The sequence below is a fragment of the Equus przewalskii genome, chromosome 5, assembly GCF_037783145.1.
Source record: "Equus przewalskii isolate Varuska chromosome 5, EquPr2, whole genome shotgun sequence".
Lineage (NCBI taxonomy): Eukaryota > Metazoa > Chordata > Mammalia > Perissodactyla > Equidae > Equus > Equus przewalskii.
The window spans coordinates 72,991,615-73,014,666 of NC_091835.1; the positions used below are offsets into that span (position 1 = coordinate 72,991,615).

A 23,052-nucleotide genomic window follows, 5' to 3' on the forward strand; every position below is an offset into this window, starting at 1 on the left:
AAGAAGAAAATGAAAGAGAGAATTTGCCTAATATATTTGAATCTCTTGAGGGTTAGCTGCACTTCTGGAGGCCAGCCTGGGGAGGGAAGACTGGAGTATGTAAATAGCGATGCAACTATTTTCACGAGAAAATTAACCTCAATGGAAATAAAATCGTTGTTAAGGAAAGAAACAGAATACAGGCAAAGATGAGGCTCAGATAGAACAAAAAAATTTACACTGTCAAAATAATGTAATTTAGAATAAAAATCTAACCAATAATTGTAATAAAATTATTTTAGAAACATAATTAAAAAAGGAAAAAGAAATGTGTGTAGGAGAGATGGGAGATATACGAAAATCAATGCTCATCTTCCATATCATAAAGCCAGTAACTGGTGCACAACTGAATATGTTATTTAAGAAATGAAAATATATATATAATAGGGGAAACAAACCCTACGAAGGGTGGAAGTCTCTGGAGAACAGGAGTTAGGATGGAAGAGGTTTGGAGCAGTAGGCTACTAATTTTCATTAACAGAGTTCTAGAATTGATGACATTCTGAACTTTGTATATGTATACTTTTAATAGAAACTAGCACATTTACTGAAATAATATTTTGGGGAGGAGGAATAACACAATAATTAAGTCACGTTGTACACACAAAATTCCTTAGACAGTCATAATGATGGTAATTTGTATTCAGTTTCTCAGAGATAAGGAACGGAACTAAAGAGAAATTGAAGATAATTTTATTCAATTCAAAGTGAACCCTGCTTTGTGATATAAAACTTGGATTTTTTCCTCATATTTGTTTCATTTATTAACTAAAACTTTATTATTATTATTATTTTAGAGTAGGTTTAAGTTCATAATAAAATTGAGAGGAAGGTACAGAGATGTCCCATAACTTTTGCACCCACACATGCAGAGTCTCCTCCATCATTGACATATCCCATTACAGTGACACACTTATCAGAGTTGATGAACATACATTAAGACATCATAATCACCCGAAGTCCATAGTTGACATTACAGTTCACTGGTTGTACACTCTTTGGGTTTGAACAAATGCATGACATATATCCATCATTAGGGTATTATACAGAGTATTTTCACTGCTCTAAAAATCCTGTCTACACTTATTCATCCCTCCCCCTCCACCCACTCTGGCAATCATTGATCTTTTTACTGTCACCATAGTTTTACCTTTTCCAGAATGTCATATAGAGTCATACAGTATGTAGCCTTCCAGATTGGCTACTTTGACTTAGTAATACATATTTAAGATTCTTCCATATCTTTTCATAGCTTGGTAGCTCATTTCTCTTAAGATTTACCTTTCTCCTTTTAAAACATTTTATCTTAAAGTTATTTTCAAATGCTTCCAGAGTTGTAAAAGTTTGAATTATTAGTTTTCAGTGTAGATTATTTTACTTGAAAATTGAGAAGTATATCAGAGATTTTTATATAGATGACATCCTGAACTGAATATTAAAAATTTCGCTCATCAGTACTCTCTGTGTCCTCCAAATTTCCTCCATGCTCAATGCCCAGGCTTCCTCCTGTCATGCTCTGTCTTAGTTAGTGACAATATCTTATTTCTTATTCCATCTTGTTCGGAATTTCAGAATAACTTTCAATGGCTCTCCTATCCAAAAAAATTTAACTTTTTTGTTCTTTAACACGTATTTATTCAATTTCTAATTGGTGTCAGAGATATTCCAGATCCTGCGTATTGATCAATTCAATAATTGAATTCTCAGATAGGGTTCTACTCACATAGGGTCTACTCTCAAAATGACTTTTTGTGGAAATGATATTTAATCTGAGGTCTGGAATTTGGTGGAAGAGTGAGAGCAGACATAGGGATAGAGATGACAAAAACTTTGAGGAATGGACAGAAACTCAGTGTTACAATTGATAATGGAGTAAATAAAGAAAGAGTTCAATGGAAGGATGTGAAGATAGACTACGTAGTGGAGAGCTATACCAAGGCTTCTTTGCCGGCCGTGCATTACCTGCAATTCAACTAGTTTTCATGGTATAATGTTAGCAAAGATGTAGAGAATTGTGAACTAAATTTTAGAGAACATAACTTTATCTTCTCTATAGAAAATAGATTGGATGAGGGAAGGAAGCAAAGATTATTTGGAAGGCTACTACAAGCTACTGTTAAGACCAGATGAGTTGGATTAGAATGATAGCAGTTGTAGCAGACACTGGTCACCTAATCACAAAATATTTCCTGTTTGACACCCTCTAGACAACCTCTGGACAGCCTCTAGATATCCCCAACTTTTTTGCATTCTGCTATATCTGTATAACTGTGCTCTTATCAATGGAAAAAGAATGGAAATTACAAAAGCCACTTCCGTGCCTAACAATATAAATCTCCCATGCAACTCATTACTGTCTTTTTTCCTTCATCTGCCGGTTGACTCTAGATATATGCTGAATATGGCAGAGCCTTAATCAGCTTGAATCTCTGAATGATGCATAAAGTAGACAGCTCACCCCACCCTCTTAACAACCAAATAAAACCCCTGCCATCCATTCTACTTGCTTAACGTTAAATTTTTTTTTTTTACTCTTTTATTTTTTTTTTTTTATTAATGTTATGATAGATTACAACCTTGTGAGATTTCAGTTGTACATTTTTGTTAGTCATGCTGTGGGTACACCACTTCCCCCTCCGTACCCTCCCCCCACCCCCCCTTTTCCCTGGTAACCACCGATCAGATCTCCTTCTCAATATGCTAATTTCCACCTATGAGTGGAGTCATATAGAGTTCGTCTTTCTCTGACTGACTTATTTCGCTTAACATAATGCCCTCGAGGTCCATCCGCATTGTTGTGAATGGGCCAATTTCGTCTTTTTTTATGGCTGAGTAGTATTCCATTGTGTATATATACCACATCTTCTTTATCCAATCATCAGTTTCTGGGCATGTAGGCTGGTTCCACGTCTTGGCTATTGTAAATAATGCTGCGATGAACATAGGGGTGCAACGGACTCTTGAGATATCTGATATCAGGTTCTTAGGATAGATACCCAGTAATGGGATGGCTGGGTCATAGGGTATTTCTATTTTTAACTTTTTGAGAAATCTCCATACTGTTTTCCATAGTGGCTGTACCAGTTTGCATTCCCACCAACAGTGTATGAGGGTTCCTCTTTCTCCACAACCTCTCCAACATTTGTCGTTCTTGGTTTTGGATGTTTTTGCCAATCTAACGGGGGTAAGGTGATATCTTAGTGTAGTTTTGATTTGCATTTCCCTGATGATTAGCGATGATGAACATCTTTTCATGTGTCTATTGGCCATATTCATATCTTCTTTTGAGAAATGTCTGTTCATGTCCTCTGCCCATTTTTTGATCGGGTTGTTTGTTTTTTTGTTGTTAAGCAGTGTGAGTTCTTTGTATATTATGGAGATTAACCCTTTGTCGGATAAGTGGCTTGTAAATATTTTTTCCCAATTAGTGAGCTGTTTTTTTGTTTCAATCCTGTTTTCCCTTGCCTTGAAGAAGCTCTTTAGTCTGATGAAGTCCCATTTGTTTATTCTTTCTATTGTTTCCCTCAACTGAGGAGTTACAGTGTCCGAAAAGATTCTTTTGAAACTGATGTCAAAGAGTGTACTGCCTATATTCTCTTCCAAAAGACTTATTGTCTCAGGCCTAATCTTTAGGTCTTTGATCCATTTTGAGTTTATTTTGGTGTGTGGTGAAAAAGAATGGTCAATTTTCAATCTTTTGCATGTGGCTGTCCAGTTTTCCCAGCACCATTTGTTGAAGAGACTTTCTTTTCTCCATTGTAGGCCCTCTGCTCCTTTGTCGAAGATTAGCTGTCCATAGATGTGTGGTTTTATCTCTGGGCTTTCAATTCTGTTCCATTGATCTGTGGACCTGTTTTTGTACCAGTACCATGCTGTTTTGATCACTGTAGCTTTGTAGTATGTTTTGAAATCGGGGATTGTGATTCCGCCGGCTTTGTTTTTCTTGCTCAGGATTGCTTTAGCAATTCGCGGTCTTTTGTTGCCCCATATGAATTTTAGGATTGTTTGTTCAATTTCTGTGAAGAATGTTCTTGGGATTCTGATTGGGATAGCATTGAATCTGTATATTGCTTTAGGTAGTATGGACATTTTAACTATGTTTATTCTTCCAATCCATGTGCAAGGGATGTCTTTCCATCTCTTTATGTCATCGCCTATTTCTTTCAAGAGAGTCTTGTAGTTTTCATTGTATAGATCCTTCACTTCCTTGGTTAAGTTTATCCCAAGGTATTTTATTCTTTTCGTTGCGATTGTGAATGGGATAGAGTTCTTGAGTTCTTTTTCTGTTAGTCTATTGTTAGTGTATAGAAATGCTACTGATTTATGCACGTTAATTTTATACCCTGCTACTTTGCTGTAGTTGTTGATTATTTCTAATAGTTTTTCTGTGGATTCTTTGGGGTTTTCTATGTATAAGATCATGTCGTCTGCAAACAACGAGAGTTTTACTTCTTCGTTACCTATTTGGATTCCTTTTATTTCTTTTTCCTGCCGAATTGCTCTGGCCAGCACCTCCAGAACTATGTTGAATAGGAGTGGTGAAAGTGGGCACCCTTGTCTTGTTCCTGTCCTCAGAGGGATGGCTTTCAGCTTTTGTCCATTGAGTATGATGTTGGCTGTGGGTCTATCATATATGGCCTTTATTATGTTGAGGTACTTTCCTTCTATACCCATTTTACTGAGGGTTTTTATCATAAATGGGTGTTGGATCTTGTCGAATGCTTTCTCTGCATCTATTGAGATGATCATGTGGTTTTTGGTTTTCATTTTGTTGATGTAGTGTATCACGTTGATTGACTTGCGGATGTTGAACCATCCCTGTGTCCCTGGTATAAATCCCACTTGATCATGGTGTATAATCTTTTTGATGTATTGCTGTAATCGGTTTGCCAAAATTTTGTTGAGGATTTTTGCATCTATGTTCATCAGTGATATCGGCCTGTAGTTCTCCTTCTTTGTGTTGTCCTTGTCAGGTTTGGGGATCAGAGTGATGTTGGCTTCATAGAATGTGTTAGGGAGTTCTCCATCTTTCTCAATTTTCTGGAACAGTTTGAGGAGAATAGGTATTAAGTCTTCTTTGAATGTTTGGTAGAATTCTCCAGAGATGCCGTCTGGTCCTGGACTCTTATTTTTGGGGAGGTTTTTGATTACCGTTTCTATTTCCTTACTTGTGATTGGTCTGTTCAGATTCTCCATTTCTTCCTGATTCAGTTTGGGGAGATTGTAGGAGTCTAGGAATTTGTCCATTTCTTCCAGCTTGTTCAATTTGTTGGCATATAGTTTTTCATAGTATTCTCTTATGATCTCTTGTATTTCATTGGTATCTGTTGTGATTTCTCCTCTGTCATTCCTGATTTTATTAATTTGCGATTTCTCTCTTCTTTTCTTGGTGAGTCTGGCTAGGGGTTTGTCAATTTTGTTAATTCTTTCGAAGAACCAACTCTTTGTTTCATTGATCCTTTCTATTGTCTTTTTTGTTTCAATATCGTTTATTTCTGCTCTTATTTTTATTATTTCCCTCCTTCTACTGACTCTGGGCCTTGTTTGTTCTTCTTTTTCTAGTTCTGTTAGGTGTCGTTTGAGGTTGCTTACGTGAGCTTTTTCTTGTTTAGTGAGGTGAGCCTGTATTGCGATGAATTTCCCTCTTAGGACTGCTTTTGCTGCATCCCAAATGATTTGGTATGTCGTGTTCTCATTTTCATTTGTCTCCAGATAATATTTGATTTCTTCTTTAATTTCTTCAATGATCCATTGTTTGTTGAGAAGCGTGTTGTTTAGTCTCCACATTTTTGCACCTTTCTCTGCTTTTTTCTTGTAGTTGATTTCTAGTTTAATAGCGTTATGATCAGAAAAGATGCTTGATATTATTTCAACTCTCTTGTATTTATTGATGTTTGCTTTGGTTCCCAAAATATGGTCAATCCTTGAGAATGTTCCATGTGCACTTGAGAAGAATGTGTAACCTGCTGTTTTTGGATGAAGTGTTCTATATATATCTATTAAGTCCATCTGGTCTAATTTTTCATTTAATTCTATTATTTCCTTGTTGATTTTCTGTCTGGATGTTCTGTCCATTGGTGTTAATGGTGTGTTGAGGTCCCCTACTATTATTGTATTGTTGTTGATGTCTTCTTTTAGTTCTATTAAGAGTTGCTTTACAAATTTTGGTGCTCCTGTGTTGGGTGCGTATATATTTATAAGTGTTATGTCTTCTTGGTGGAGAGTCCCTTTTATCATTATATACTGTCCCTCTTTGTCTTTCTTTATCTGTTTTGCTTTGAAATCTACCTTGTCTGATATTAGTATAGCAACACCTGCTTTCTTTTGTTCATTATTAGCTTGGAGTATTGTTCTCCATCCCTTCACTCTGAGTCTGTGTTTGTCTTTGGGGTTGAGGTGTGTTTCCTGGAGGCAGCATATTGTTGGATCTTGTTCTTTGATCCATCCTGCCACTCTGTGTCTTTTGATTGGGGAGTTCAATCCATTTACATTTAGAGTGATTATTGAGACGTGGGGGCCTACCACTACCATTTTGTGTCTTGTTTTCCGGTTTTCTTCAGTTTCCTTTGTTTCTCGTCCCATGGTTTAATCTGTTCTGATGTAGAGCTGCTACTCTCTGTTGTTGTCCTTCTACTTATCTCCTCTGCTCTTGGTTTTGTAGCCCCTTTCCTTTTTTGGATTTTTCAGGAATGAGGGTTTTCCTGAGGATTTCCTGAAGAGGAGGTTTTGTGGCAATGAACTCCCTTAATTTTTGTTTATCTGGGAAAGTTTTTATTTCTCCATCGTATTTGAAGGATATTTTCGCTGGGTAGAGAATTCTCGGCTGTAGGTTTTTGTCCTTCAGATTTTTGAATATATCATTCCACTCTCTTCTAGCCTGTAAAGTTTCTGCTGAGAAATCTGCTGATAGCCTGATGGGGGTTCCTTTGTAGGTTAGTTTCTTTTGCCTGGCTGTCCTTAATATTTTCTCCTTGTCGTTGACTTTTGCTAGCTTCACTACTATATGCCGTGGAGTTGGTCTTCTTGCATTGATAAAGTTTGGAGATCTATTGGCTTCTGTCACCTGAAGATCCATCTCCCTCACCAGATTTGGGAAGTTCTCAGCCATTATTTCTTTGAATAGGTTTTCTGCCCCTTTCTCCTTCTCTTCTCCCTCTGGTATACCTATAATCCTTACGTTGCATCTCCTAATTGTGTCTGATAATTCTCGGAGAGTTTCTTCATTTCTTTTAAGTCTTGCTTCTCTCTCCTCCTCTGCCTGCAACAATTCTATATTGCCATCTTCCAAATTGCTAATTCTTTCCTCCATATTATCGGCCCTACTGTTCAGAGCATCTAGATTTTTCTTAATCTCCTCTATTGTGTTCTTCATTTCCAATATTTCTGTTTGGTTCTTCTTTATCGTATCAAACTCTTTTGTGACATAGCTCCTGAACTCGTTGAGTTGTCGGTCAGAATTCTCTCTTAACTCAGTGAGTATTTTAATGATGGCTGTTTTGAAGTCATCATCATTTAGGTTATATATCTCATTTTCTTTGGGATTGTTTTCTGTGTATTTGTTACTTTCTTTCTGTTCTGGAGATTTAATGTATTTTTTCATATTGCTTGATGATGTTGATTTGTGCCTCCGCATGGAGATAGAGTTTAGTTGCTCCTTTCACTTGTTTCAGCTGCTGTGGTGGGGGGAGCAGCTGTTTATACTTCACCAACCAGGAACCCTGTCCGTAGTTGCTAACTGGGCCTGGGCCCCTCTTCGTAGCCACAGTGGCCCTTTGGATTCCCTCCTCTGCCGTGGGGGCCGTCACGGGGGGCTTCAGGCTGCAGGTGCCTACTGTTGTTGCCCACCTAGATGCGCTCTCTCCTTGGGGTCTGCAACGGTGTTATGGGCTTTTCCAGCGGCCAGGGGTGGGATCACTTATATTTGTCGCTCCGTTGCTGTCGGCACCCACCAAATCTCACTTGTCCTCTATGGGTCGCAGGAGAGCTATTGGCATCTTCTACAGTCAGTGGTTAGTACACCTAGCTATGCTGCTTTTGCCCTGGGGTCTTCCAGCCTTGTGGCTGGCGGCTGGGTGCCTTCTACTGGTGCTGTGCAGAGGCTTTCCCTAAGGCTTCTGTGAGCCTGTAGGGTTTCCCCCTAGGCTACTAAGCTGGGTCTCTGGAACTCTCTCCAGCCCCAGTCCTCTCCGAGATCTCCGGCAATCCCTAGCCTCACCGGGTGGGCAACGGCAGCTGGGGGTCGCCCCGTCCTCTGGGCTTCTCTCCGGGCCTCTGCCGGGAGCTCTGAATGCTCAGCGTGGCCCCTCTGCTACCGGCAGACAGAGAGTTTTGTCTGCTGCCTGGCGGAGCTCCGGCGCTTCTCCACCGGGTCGCCGGACCGGCCTTTGAAAGTTCCCCCGCCCCGGTCCTCTCCGAGATCTCTGGCAATCCCTAGTCCCACGGGGCGGGCAACGGCAGCTGGAGGTCGCCCCGCCCTCTGGGCTTCTCTCCGGGCCTCTGCCGGGAGCCCTGAGTGCTCAGCGTGGCCCCTCTGCTAACGGGAGACAGAAAGTTTTGTCTGCTGCCTGGCGGAGCTCCGGCGCTTCCCCACCGGGTCGCCGGACCCGCCTTTGAAAGTTCCCCCGCCCCGGTCCTCTCCGAGATCTCCGGCAATCCCTAGTCCCCCGGGGCGGGCAACGGCAGCTGGGAGACCCCCGTGCCCTCCGTGTCTCTCTCTGGGACCCTCCGGGCGCCCCGAGCACCAGGCTGGGTCTCCCCGCGGGCTCAGGTGTGCAACTCCAAAGTTTCCCTCTGCGTTTAGGAGTAATTGCGGGGGGTTTAAGTAGGGTTCTGGTCACCTGTTTCCACCGTCGCTCCTCTGTTGTGTTCTCGCTCCTGCCCTAGATGTGTGTGGATCCTCTGGGGGCGTCCGTTGGAAGAAAGCCGCTTGCGGGTACTAGGCTGCCCGTCGGGGTCGGAGAGTTTTCACCTATTTCCACATCCTCCCGGAGGAAAGTCCGTCCGCCTTCGGATGTATAGTCGCGTGGGTGTCTCAGACGTCCTGAGATGCTGTCTGGATATCCTTTGTCAAGCGATAAGTGTCCAAATAATTGTAGACTCGAAGGGCGAGAGACAAAGAGGACTACTCACAGCGCCATCTTGGAATTCCTCTCTTAACGTTAAATTTTAAGGAAATAACTTCTCATTGCCATTGCATTACAACTGACAAAACCGATCTGATCCCCTGGAAGAAAGGATAAAGGCTAAGCCTTGAGAGGGATAATGATCAGAAGAGGTTAAGAGCAAAGACTCTGGCGTACTGGTAACATTCTCTTTCTTCATCTGAGTGCTACTTATGAGGAAATGTTGAGTTTGTGAAAAGGGATCAAGCTATATAATATGGTAATTGCATATTCTATATGTATTTTTTACTTCACTACAATATTTTGAACTATCAAATGTGTAGTGTTGCCATGATTTTAAAGTTTATCTGTTATAATAGATAATATTAGTTTCAGTACTTAGCAGTGGAAATGGAGAAAGGTAAAAGGAATCAAAATAAAATTTTATGGAGAAGCCATCAAATATCCTGCAGATTGGATATAGACACTTAAGAAAGTAAATGCAAGCATGTTAGACTCTCATTTGTCTGTCTCAAGAAACTCAGGAATCTTCAGTCCAGATCTCCACGATTTAGATCCTTAAATGGTAATCTCACACCAGTTAATACTTTCTTTGTCAATGATGACATGTCTTTGCTTTCTACATCCTAAACCTGATTGAATCTCTAAATCTGCCGCTCAAGAGGATGGCCTTCAGAGGCTTAATTGAGGTAGGTATAATATAAACCACTGATTGAATCAAAGGTCAAAATTTTACTAATCCCCTTAAGATCTTCTCACAGTATAGATGAGTGAGTTTCATTTTTCTTGTTTGGGATGTATATTTGTCATGGATATGAAAGTTAAGTTAAATTTCCTAAAACTCCTTGTGGTTCACAGCATATATCTACCTCAAAAAGAAGTTTTTGTATACTTAATATTTTGGATTATATACATTTTTCCATGAATAATTGTTCATAAAATATTTTTAACATCTTTGTACAATAGTCTCCAGGGAAATTTTTTCTTTTTTAAAAAAATTGTTAAATTAATTAATCCTCTTGATACCAATAGCACAGTGTACAAAAAGGGTTACTCTTCTTGTAATTTTAAAAACTAGAAAACAAACAATTTTGCTTCTCATGTGGGCCAGAAGCATCTCAAAGTAAAAAATGAGTCTAAACTCTTGTCTTTTTACCAATCAATTCTAAATTTTTTAAAAAGGAAATACATTTATTTTGTATGTAATGCAAAAAATGTGGTACAAATTTAATACAACATTAATTGGAGAAAATTGTCTTTGTAAAAAATGTAAGAAAAATTGAAACTAGATAATTTTCTTGTCGTGATAAAATTTTTGAGCTTACACGGCTTGAGTGTGAGGTGCCGGTGCTAACGTACTTAAGGATGAGAATGGAAGATGGAAGTAGACTGAAGCAATGTAAAAAGCATATCGTTTATGCTACATTCTGAAATTGCCTCTGTTCTGGTACTCATATCAAAATGAAATTGCTACTAAAGACATTAAGGTTTGGAAAAACATTTTCATTTTTATTTTAATCATTTTAATTTTATTATATGAAACTGAACAAAAAAATGATTCATTTGTAAACCATTGAAATATGTTGCATGAAATTAGAACTATATCTTTTACAAAGCAAGCAATTAGCCAACCGTTTTGAATTCATGTATCAATTCATATATGAATTCACTCTTAACTTTATAAGCTGGCAACCTATATAATTCATCCTTTGTTGACTGAAGTTTTCTTATCTTTTGATCTTTAAGAATAGACTAATCTTGGGTTTCAAAAATCTCATTAATGAGTATGAAATTCTTAAATGTGCAGAATACAGACATTTTCAGAAATCTGGCAAAGGACAGAAAAGAAAAGAAAAAATGAAAGTAGTAAAAGAGGGAAGCAAAAGAAATCTTAGTTGTATCATAAATATTTAAATCATTGGGAATGTTTGTGCATTTTTTAACCCCTGAACTGGCATATATGAAGTGTAATAAGTTTAAAATACAATTTAACATATAGCATAATATTCTTCTTAGGGAAAGTATTATCATTCTTTATATATTTTTGGTGACAGACTTTTGGGCTGATAAACATGAGAATGTCGGTGTTGTCTGAAAGAAGATGGATAAACAAGAGAAAAAAAGAAAAGGTTAATATAATTTTGAATTGTGTGCTGAAACAGAAGGAGAGGTTTGTCTTTAATAAGAGAGAAGAGGCAAGGGTACCACGGCAAAGGGGCAAGCATGAAGACCAATGACACTAATGTGAGCTACCAGGTATGTCTAGCTAACATTTTATTTTTAAATACCATTTTTTCTAGACTCCCTCTTCAGTCACTGCAATTAATAAGTAAATTCACGCTACATAACCAATGCAGATATTATTCATGAGGATACACTTTTTATCTGCCTGGTTAAATATCAGAGAAGAGGAAACAGAGTGAGTGAGCAGAAAGAAAATTCAAGTCTTCGGCAAAGGGGAAAACAGAAACAAATGTGGTCATGAGGATTTAAATCTTAAAGAGTTTTCAGAAGTTTGGTGAAAGCATTAAATTCTCACTGTAAGTGGGTTAGAGATGTTTAAGTGTAGTTTATGTTATTTTAAAAGGCCGAGTCCTCAGCTACAATCTGATTTACTGAATAACATAGTCTGCCATAAGGAGGAATACATAGAAAAAGAGAGGTGTTTACCAAAGGAGAATGAGTCACCTGATGCTGTAAAACAAGTTAATATGAACTAAATAGATCGGAAAAAACTGTAAATATGGAAGATACGAGTTAAAATATTATGATAGCTTTTCTGTTTCTTTCTTTGTTTCTATTTTTATATGACATTATCAATGCAATATTTTATCCTTTTGGAAAGCCTGTATTTATGATACTTGAGAAAATAAAAACTCAGAGAGCATCACTGAGTTAGTGAAATTATGAGTAAAAATTATGAATGAAGTTTTATAAGCTGTTACTGCTGACTTGCAGAATATTGGTAGAGGTTGGGTGTGCGTAGCAACATGTTTATGGAGGCTCTCAAGACAATAGGTATTTCATGCAGCCTTTTCCTCTTTAGTTCTCATTTTTTCTTATTCTTTATTTTAATATTTTTTTACAGAAGTCAACCGAGAGAAATCACACAACAGTGACAACCTTTATTCTTCTTGGACTGACTGATGATCCAAAATTACAGGTGGTCATTTTTCTTCTCCTTTTTTCACATACGTGTTGAGTGTCATTGGGAATCTAACCATCATCACCCTTACCCAACTGGATTCTCATCTAAAGACACCCATGTATTTCTTTCTCCGAAATTTCTCATTTTTAGAAATCTTGTTCACAACTGTCTGCATCCCCAAATTCCTTGTCAATATGGCAATAGGTGATAAGACCATTTCTTACAATAGTTGTGCAGCACAGCTGTTTTTTACTATTCTCTCGGGTGCGACTGAATTTTTTCTGCTGGCTGCCATGTCCTATGACCGCTGTGTGGCCATCTGCAAACCCCTGCATTACACGACCATCATGAGCGGCAGAGTCTGCAGCTTGTTGGTCTTTGCTTCATGGTTGGCTGGTTTCATAATAATTCTTCCATCACTCCCTGTGGCTCTCCAGCTAGATTTCTGTGCAGCCAACACTATAGATCATTTCTTCTGTGATCTTTCACCTATACTGCAGCTCTCTTGCACAGACACAGATTTAATAGAATTAATGGCGCTTCTCTCAGCCATTTTGACGCTCCTGGTTACACTGATGTCAGTGATTCTCTCCTACATAAACATCATCAAGACTATTCTGAAGATTCCTTCTTCTCAACAGAGGAAGAAAGCCTTTTCTACGTGTTCTTCTCACATGGTTGTTCTGTCCATTTCTTATGGCAGCTGCATCTTCATATATGTAAAACCCTCTGCAAAAGAAAGAGTGTCTTTAAATAAAGGGGTAGCTCTGCTCAATACTTCTTTTGCCCCCATGTTGAATCCCTTCATTTATACACTGAGAAACAAGCAAGTGAAAGATGCTTTTATGCACATGATCGAAAGAATGGAATTTTTCTCGCTGAAGTGAATCACTTTATTAGTGTCATTATGAGTAAAGTAAAACAAAAAGTGTGGGCATGTATCCCAGAGTGCTTCAATATTTGTATTCAAAATTATATTACCTATCTTTTTCTACATAATTTTCATTGTGGCTTGCTTAATCTCAAAAGCCTAATCCTCTCCCATATTTTTCCTTCATGTAAGAACGCATGTAAAAATCTTCCCTGTTTTGGGCCAAAATCCTTTGCCTTTTTGTTTGGTGTTTTTATTGATTTCCTCTCAAAATTGTCAGGGGGAGACAAAGTTGGACTTCAATTTCCCCATGTTCCTTTCCATTGTTCTGGAATTCAGACATTCAATTTGACATATGTTCTACCTAGAGTTAATATACTACCTAGATTTTTAAAACTTAGCTGAAAAGGACTTATGTACAGAAGCCCACAAATTATCATTGACTGAAGACAAATTACAAAATGGGGACAGACCTATAACTGTTAAGGAAATTGAGTCACTTATCACTATGCCCTTAAGTATTATAAATTTGTTTTCTGTCTGTAAATAGAGATCCTCAACTGATGTTTATCATGGTCTATCAGTAAAAACCAACACAGAACACATTTAAAAAACTATGTTTTCACATTATATGAATATATATTGGTTTATAAGTTATATATTTACCAGAGTATAGAATATTTTGAATATTTTTATAGAATAATAGAAATTAAGGGAGAAAATTAGGCAAAAGACTCTACATATTTTATAATAAAACTTCCAATTTCATTTATTAATTGTGCAAATAGAGATTCAATTTGATCAAACATAATTACTATATTTGCAAATATTGGTTTAATTCTGTGATAAATCATCTGAAGGTCTTATTCCAAGTTTATTTTATGCTGGGACTAAGTTGGCAGGGCTGCCAAATGCAAATTCAGTGCTTCACAGTGACATGCTGATCACATCCATGAAGTGGAAATCACACTAATTATTCTTCTGTCCCATTCAAATTTGTTTTTGATATTGAGCTACTATATTTGGCTCCTCTGATGTTAATTAGCTATCTAAGTTTTTATAATTACATAAATATTTTTGAAGTACACAGAAAGTTTATATTTGGAATATTTTAACAAAGTGTGAAACAGTTTTGCCTGAAGTCTTCCAGTGGGGGAGGAACATTTTCATAATTAATAACACTATACTTTTCAGTAAAAATAACCATATCAATAATTTCAAACAATCAACTTCTAAATTTATTTTTCTTATTACAGCTTTCCTTTGAAAACCGGTTACTTTTTCATTTATTGTTAAAATACCGTCTATTTCAGAACAGAATGATAGGGAGATATCTTCTTGAAAGCAGACTATTAACAGGTAGTTGTTATGGTAGACACGGGAAAATTGGATCCGTCTATTTGTAAAATAAAATTACATATTTCACTTTAATTTGTCTTTTAAAAATATTTTTTCTGAAAAGTTCTGATTCTCTATATGATACATTTTTAAAAATGACTTCCTAGCATATCGTCACACGCTTCCTCCATCCTTCTCTCGTCCTTCTCCCGTTCCTCCTTCCCTCCCCTCCCTCCTTCTTCTTCTGATAACCCTTTAAATGTAAAAACTACTTCTAGATGGAAGGCTGTACGAAAACAAGCCGTGTGCTGCTTTTGCCCTGTGGGCTGTGGTTTGCTTGCCCGTGGTCTTACTTATACCAAAAGGCCAGAGATAGCCCTAAAGCGAGTATCAGGGTCTACTATTTTACCTGACAGACAATGCAAACTACTTGCGTTATTATCTATTAATCCATACAAGTGCACTCACAAATTGATAATTCGAGATTTAGTGCCAGGACTGTTTTGACTTAAACCAAAAAATGGGACATAACTGAAAAGCCAGTTGCAATTGAAGTTACCACCTGATTCAGTCTATGAAGTTACTGTTACCCTGTAAGATTCACCTGTGTTAGGACAGGTAAGCAGTTTAATTGAATGGCCATGTGGAATGGATCGCCACTACTGCATTGTTTTTTAAAATATTTGAAAGTAACACAAAATACTGCAGCTCCCCCTAGGAAACATGCTTTAGTGTTACTATGTGTTACTCAGAGAGAACTCCATGATTTTCTACTTAGCCTTGAGTTTCTCTCTTCTAACAATATATTCAGGATGATTTTTCACATGCAGTGGGATCACTGTAAATGAGACTAGAACATGACGGCCACTGATCAATAAACCTTCCTCTGTTCCCATTATCCTCCACTCTAATAAGTGTATATAGTGGCATTCCATAGTCATTGGAATTAAGATTAGCTCAGAAATGAGGTCAAACAATCCCTGAAAGTTCCAGGTTTCACTCTCTTTAGTGGACAGTTTTCCTGGCAAAGCAACATTTATCCTTTCAGGAAGACTGGAGGGATATTTAGATATTAGTATCAATCATCGCCCTTCCTCAAGGATAACTTCCTTAATCGATTCTGGCTCCATGAACTCACTGAAGTCTTTAATTGGATAAGGAACTCCAAGTGCATTATGATGGATGAATCATTCCTCTCCCCTCCCCCCCACCTGGAGGACTTTCAATTATATAGACCAATTAAGAACTTAATGGATTACCTACTTATTTCAGTCTTGGGACCGCCGTGATCTGTTATCCACTACTAGGGTGCATCATGTAATTTGGATCACACTAACTCTACTGACTAAAAAGTAACCACACCCATATGCCAATGTCAATTAAGCCCTATGATGTAGTCTTTGCCTTTGCATGATGCCATCATGTCTACTAGAATCAGGGAGGTCATTTTAATGAAAGCATGTCCCCCCTTCATTTCAGGCCAGCAGTTATAATACTTTTGAAAGCTGTTAGTACCCCCTTGTGAATACATCAAAACCTTGAAGAAAGAATTCTCCTCTGGTTCTTCCCCAGCAACATAGTTGAGTGATATGTAGGTGGATTGCACATGATAAAACTGTTCCATATCACTATCATTCTACATTGGATTTACTTTTATTCATTAAAATGATTTCTAGTATTTCAAATTTAATCAAGAAAAATCATTCAAGTCCAAGTTATTATCCAATAGAACGAGAAATTACAGCCACCATCAGAAGCTTGAACTATTCCATTAAATCCACAATAACTAAAAATACATCAATAAATTTACTCCAATGTTAAATTATATTTACTTTTGCTCTGGAATACTACCCTTAGAATCTATTCCCACATATATTCCCCAGGATGTTGTCAATGAAAATTGATGAATTACTACTATTGTCTGAATGTGTCCCCCAAAATTCATATTTTGAAATTCTAACTCCCAAAGATGATGGTATTAGTTGATGGGGACTTTGGGAGGTACTTAGATCATGAAGGTGGACCCTCATGAATGGGATTAGTGTCCTTATAAAAGAGGATCCAAAGAGATCTCTTTTGCCTTCTACCATGCCAAAATATAGAACAAGAAATCTGAAACCCAAAAGAGGTACCTCATAGTACCATGATGACACTCTTATGTCCGGTTCCAACCTCCAGAACTGTAAGAAATGAATTTCTTTGTATATAAGCCATGCAGTCTCTGGTATTTTGTTATAGAGGCCCAAAGGAACTAAACACTCCCTACAATACTTTTAGCATACAGGTCTTCTCCTTTGAGATTTGATTTTTATTTGACCCTCTCTATCATGCTGGGCATGACTATTTTTTAAGATGGGGGCAATGAATTTTGGTAGGCACAGGTCAAGAAGACACATGGAGCCCACTTTAAAGTTAGCTACCTCCTTTCTGGTCATTATTATTTTAAACGAAGTACCACCAATGTTATAAGACATGAGGGGAGAGAAGAGCATAGCTTGTGCTGTAAATGAATTACTGTCTGATTTTTCCTTAGGAAAATTAGAAATATATGAAATGTCCCAAACATATCTATTTTGATTTTCTCCTAACCCCTCTCTATTTCCAATCTATGAACTTTCTCAAGAGAAATCTGGTAAGGATGTAATTTCAAATGAAGTTGCTATTTAGCAACCTGAAAGATCAGAGTCTACCTTTGTTTTCAGCAACAACTGACACAAAGCTATAAAGAGATAAATTTATTTCGGGCAGTCATGAGAACTTCATAGTTTGCTGATGATAAATCAAACTAAGAATTTAAAGCCACAAGCTTGTCATTTTCTTCCTTTAACTCTTCAATGTCCTGTATAGTGCTACAGTGATTGTATTTCACACACTTACCATATTTCTCTGTATCCCCTACATTCAGTGTGAGAAAGGTCACCCTTTAATAAAAACTTCTTTCTAAGCGATGATCTAGGTAATTCTGTCAATACTTGATGCCGTGGACTTCTAATATCCCATCTTCTTACAGTCCCAGCACTGTCTTCAAACTCTTCAAAGTCAGAAAACTAATTCCAAAAATCCTCCTTAAGTGTCAATTTATGCAACTACCTGTGCACTCATGACTGTTGGGTGACAATTCTCCGTGGTCTTTCTACATATCTTGTATTAGCTCTTGTTCTGGATTATTTTTACACAATGTTTTTATATCATTCAGCCATGAAGAGTGAGATAATATCTCTTTCCATTTAAGAAGGCAGATTTCTTTTTCCTGATTAGGATTGTAAAGATAAGGTAACCCCGTTAGGCAAGTTGGGCAGATTTGCCAGCAGCTTCTTTAAAATATTGAGGGTTTTCTAAGCTCAACCTCTCTGTGTCGTTTTGTGGGGATTGGGAGGCAAGGGGAACTGATGCAAACACGGAACTCAAGCCATCTGCTATACTGTGAGTAATAATGTCTGTTATCTCTGACTTAGGAGTTTTACACATTCTTCCAGAATCTATGAAACTGTTGGCTGACCTATTGTACCCCTCCCAGTCTGGACAGTTTTCTTGAAGGGGGTGAATTGCTGGAAGAGATAAATTTTTCTGGAAGAGGAAGGCACAGTCCTTCCGTATGCAAAGTTAGGGATCTTTTACTCCTCATATTCAGTTGTGGATCGTCCTGCTGAAGTGCTGAGTGAGGGAATATGAGTTCCCAACCCTCCCACCTGTTAATGAGCCTGAGGCCCAGGATGTAGGATTTAAACTAGCCACCCAAGCTTTTGGTTGCTGCCCACTCTTCTAGGTAGAAGAAGGAGGAAGGGTCAAGGATTCCTCAAACCTGGCTTTGGGTGTAATGCAATAATGGGTGTTTCTTTGCGTGACCCTAAGCGGATATCTGGCTGCTTGTAATGATAAGTTAATGCGTCAGTGACTTCCAGTTTTAATTCAAACATATAAAGTGCTTGAAAGGTGTCACTTAGATCCTTATGACAAGAAAAGGCTTCACAAATGTAAACAAACAAAAGTTATAAGAGGTTGCTCATGATTAAGTGAACGCAAAAAATAAGTTCATGAAAAATAACAGTACTTTCTTTTCACGAATATATGCCTATATTATTAACATGATTTTCATGGTTGATCTTATTACTTTATCTTAGAGTTCCTGTAAATTGCTCTAGATATTACTGAAAACAGCTTTTATTTGTCATTATATGTTTATTTTTATTTATTTATATATGCTTTTCTAATAATAATGAATCTATTAGAAGTTGGAAATAATGATATGGATATCATCAAGACAGAAAACATTGTCTGATCTAGGGATCACCAAAACTTAATCATTTCATTTTCTTGATGATGAAGATACTGAAGAAGGAAATTTTCCTTATAGATACCATTAATCTTTTTTTCTTTTTAAAAATGTACTATAAAATGTCCTATAATTATTTGTACAAAAATGTTGTACTTTTAAGAGGACAACTTTGGAAAATACACTCTTTCAAACTTAATCCTAGTTTCCAATACACTAACTGTACAAATCTGAGGAATATGACTGTCTCGATGTATGCTGGGTGTTGAGAATAGTGTTCTAGAATCAGTATTTCTTTAATTATGAGTTAGCCAATCATTTGAATATCCTTACGGTAGGGAAATGTATGCCTCCTAAAACTTGTGTCACCACTGCTATGAGATTCATTATGTGTTGAAATTTACCAAATACTCACCCTCATCTCTTTTAGGACATGCTGATCTCAAAATTGTTTTTGTTTCCATTCTGTATTTTAGACAAAGAATAAAATGGTAAGTGCAAGGAATAGAAGTCGATGGAGAGAAATTTCATTGTTAAACAATTTTTCTCCATAATTTTTATTTACTAATTTTTACTTACTAAGTTACATGGTTTTACTTACTAATTTACACACTTTTAATTTTTAAAAATTTTAGTTACCAATTTACAGCTTTTAAATATTCTTTTAATTTTTTCTACAAACTCACTATCCATTTACTAAAAAGCCCTTCTTCCCTTTGCTAGGTTACCATAGGCTTAATTTATTTTTCTCTTCTCTTCTCCTCACAACTCATACAATTTCTTGATTATGTTTATATATTTCTATCTGCTTCTGTATCCTTTATTCTCTATTTTCATTTTATTTTACCTCGTCCATTCTCAGAATCCTAACATGCATAGGAAAACTGAAATTTCTTGTTACACACATTGCAATCACAAACTGTTTCTGCTGATTGATTTTGCTTCAGGGTACAAAGTGGAAAGTGTCCGGTGATAACAGAGATTGAGGCGATGGAAAAACTAACGAAGACAGCAAATAAATATATTCTCCACGCCTCATACTCACTTATCTGAAATTGAATTTCATTAGCCATGAAAGTAAATGACACAAGAATCAGCCATTTGAGTTTGATTAGTTGAGTTAAATGGTAAATGTGTACTAGCCCTGTTTGTTGATGTTAGCTAAATTTGTAGGTATGCATGTGTGTGTTAATGCAAAATATGGGCTGATGTACTTGTAATGACAGGTATCATTTTGCTTCTAGTATGCAAACCTCTTAATTGAACAGAAAATGACATCCATCTAACTCATGCATAAAATCAGGAGAAGAAAAAGCATTTTCATATGCTTTAAAAATCCCTCTGATTCATTCACATAAAAACAATCAACATTTATATCATTATCTAGGTCACTCTGTGGTAGAATTACACACTCAAGATGGAATTCTCTGTCCAGATGCTCTGGAACTGCAAATACTGTTCTTCCAGGCAGAACCATCTTTAAAACATGAATGTTCATTGTGTTAGTCTGTCTGAAACATCACTTTACTAACTTTACCTTAAAAACTAGTTACTATTACTTTTCAATTGAGATCATTGTTTTCTTTCTTTCATTCTTCTTCTTCTTTTCTTTTTTTCTATTTTGACCTGAAGAAGTAGAGGGCAGTAATGGGAAACCATAAAGAAGTGACAGTGTTCATCCTAGCAGGTTTGACTGATGACCCACAATTGAAAGTTCTATTATTTATCTTCCTGCTTCTCATCTACTTGCTAAGCATCACTGCCAACTTAACCATCATTGCACTCACCTTGGTGGATACTCATCTCAAGACCCCCGCGTATTTTTTCCTTCAGAATATTTCCTTCTTAGAAATTTCCTATACGATTACATGCATTCCTAAATTGCTGGTTATTATGGCAACTTGGAACAAAACCATTTCCTATAGCAGTTGTGTTGCTCAAGTGTTTTTTGCCTTCCCTCTGGAGTATGGGAATTTTACTTGCTGGCTGTTCTGTCCTGTGACGGCTGTGTTGCCCTCTGTAGGCCCCTGCATTACACCACCATCATGAGGACTCAAATCTGCATACAGCTTGTCATCAGTTGTCGGCTTGCTGGGTTTTTTTGTCATCTTCCCACACTCTTTTTTAGGCTACTCCTTTGTGGCCTTTTAGACCTTGACTTCTGTGCCTCCATCATTGTCGATCATTTCTACTGTGACACTAATCCCCTCCTGCAGATCTCCTGCTCAGACACACAGCTCATCAAGATGATGGGATTCATCTCAGCTGTGGTAACACTTGTGGTCATGTTGATAATGATGATGATGATAATGATGATAATATCATATACCTACATTACCTTGACCTTTCTAAGAATTCCTTCAACTGGTCAGAGGAAAAAAGTCTTCTTCAACATGTTCTTCTCATGATTGTGATATCCCGTCCTTATGGCAGCTGCATCTTCAAGTATGTTAAGCCATCAATCAAACAAAGAATATCTTTTCCCAAGGGAATTGCAGTGTTCAATACCTCCATTGCTCCATTTCTGAATCCTTTCATCTATACTTTACGGAAGCAACAAGTGAAAAAAGCCTTAATGAATATGATATATGGGTTATTTGTTTCTCAAACAAATGAATACCCTATTGCATTTTATATAGAGGAAACAAACAAATGAGTCTCAAATAATACCAGTGTATCCAATAGTAGTTGTTTAATTTCTGTTAGAGAATTGTTAATATTTACAAGTATTTCAGTCATAGATGAAAGTATTTTATAATGATTTTAGAAATTAATAATGAAATACAATATTTATTTGTTGTCCTCATGCCCAAAAATCTCCCTCAGTAAGTTGGGAGAATTCTGAAGCTAATTGGAAACTGCTTGTAAGTGACTATTGAATAGGGAAAACACTAAAGTCAAAGCATTTATCCTTTAAAATTGTCATAGATATAGCTAAATACGTATGTAGCTATGTCTCTTACCAGTGAAGCTAAAATAGTAAGATAAACTAACCATTTTCTTAAAGAACTTTGAACTGTAGGTCATACTCTGATATTTCAGGTACTCAAATCAATTTCTGTGTTGTGACCAGAAGTTAAAAATATTAATATAGTAAAAAATGTTTTCACATATACATGTTATATTTCATGATATTTTTTCCAGAAATGTGATGCATTAGGCTAAAATTTCTGTTTTCATTTCCTTTTAATTTTTACTTTGGATCTTTATTTGAAGAAAATACGTTAGAAAACACTGTCTAAAAGAGCAGCATATAACATAGCCAGAGAAAAAAATACGTAAGTATGTAATTGACTGGACAATTATGTAGGTTTTGTACAATTTCTTAATGAACTAGATCTTAAAAGATATTTGAGTCATAAATATGATTTCATGAACAATGGTTATTTAAACAATTGATTACATTTTTTCCCTGATCACTTATGTATATACTTTTCCCATTTTGAGAAAATAGATCTAATAATCCTGGAGCATTATTTAACTTTTAGAAATTTTAAGAACACAGAAAATAAAAAAAAATAATCTATTGAGACAACCTAATAAATGTAAAACCCAAGACTCTCTCAGTATTTATTTTCATTTTGATTCTGTTATGTGTCAACCAGGATGAGTTTGCTTAAAACATTCTATCCAAGTTAAGCCACTAATTTATCACTGAGCTATTCCGAATGCTTTATTTATATATTTTTAAATGTCTGTCATCTACTAGTCCTTTACCATAAAGGATGTTCTGTGACTCTTAATGAGGGTCCAGCTCTGCTACACTAAGACTTCCCATTCCCACTCCTGCCCACTCCCAGGCGGATTAAAGTTGCATCATCTGTCTTCTCTGGTACTTCAGTTAGTCTATGACATATCACCTACATTATATCTAATGGAAGCACTACAAATTCTGAATGCAAAAGAAAGTTATAGAAGGCTTGTGTGAAAGAAAGTCTGAAAAGAGTTTTATGCCTGGTCAAGTTGGCTGAGATTGAAATGAATCTAATTAAGTAAATGGATTTTACTATGAAAAAGTAGACTGGTACAAAAATTAGAATTTGGCTGTCTGTCTTAAAAGGATAATTTTCTTAAGCTCTTAGTCTGGTCTTGATAAAGAGATTATAAAACGTTTTTCCTTCTGAGTAAGTTTACAGAAGATCTATGTTTTGTTAAGATAATTTCCCAGGTGCAAAAAGACAGAGGTCTCTCTATTAAAGTTTTTATTGCTGTTGTCACTTTGATTAAATATTATGAGCCTTGCTTCAGTGACCCTTGCTTT

General features: G+C 36.8%; 1 protein-coding gene and 1 pseudogene across 1 annotated transcript; both read left to right on the forward strand.

The window, feature by feature from the left end:
- The first annotated feature begins 11,384 nt into the window (after window positions 1-11,384).
- Window positions 11,385-13,196, forward strand: LOC103551472 (olfactory receptor 6C74-like). Its single transcript, XM_008521008.2, is given in 3 exon segments — window positions 11,385-11,417; window positions 12,250-12,346; window positions 12,349-13,196. Coding segments are annotated over 3 exon segments (978 nt in total).
- Window positions 13,197-20,438: 7,242 nt separating this feature from the next.
- LOC103551501 (olfactory receptor 6C75-like) lies at window positions 20,439-21,447 on the forward strand (annotated as a pseudogene).
- The last annotated feature ends 1,605 nt before the right edge of the window (window positions 21,448-23,052 follow it).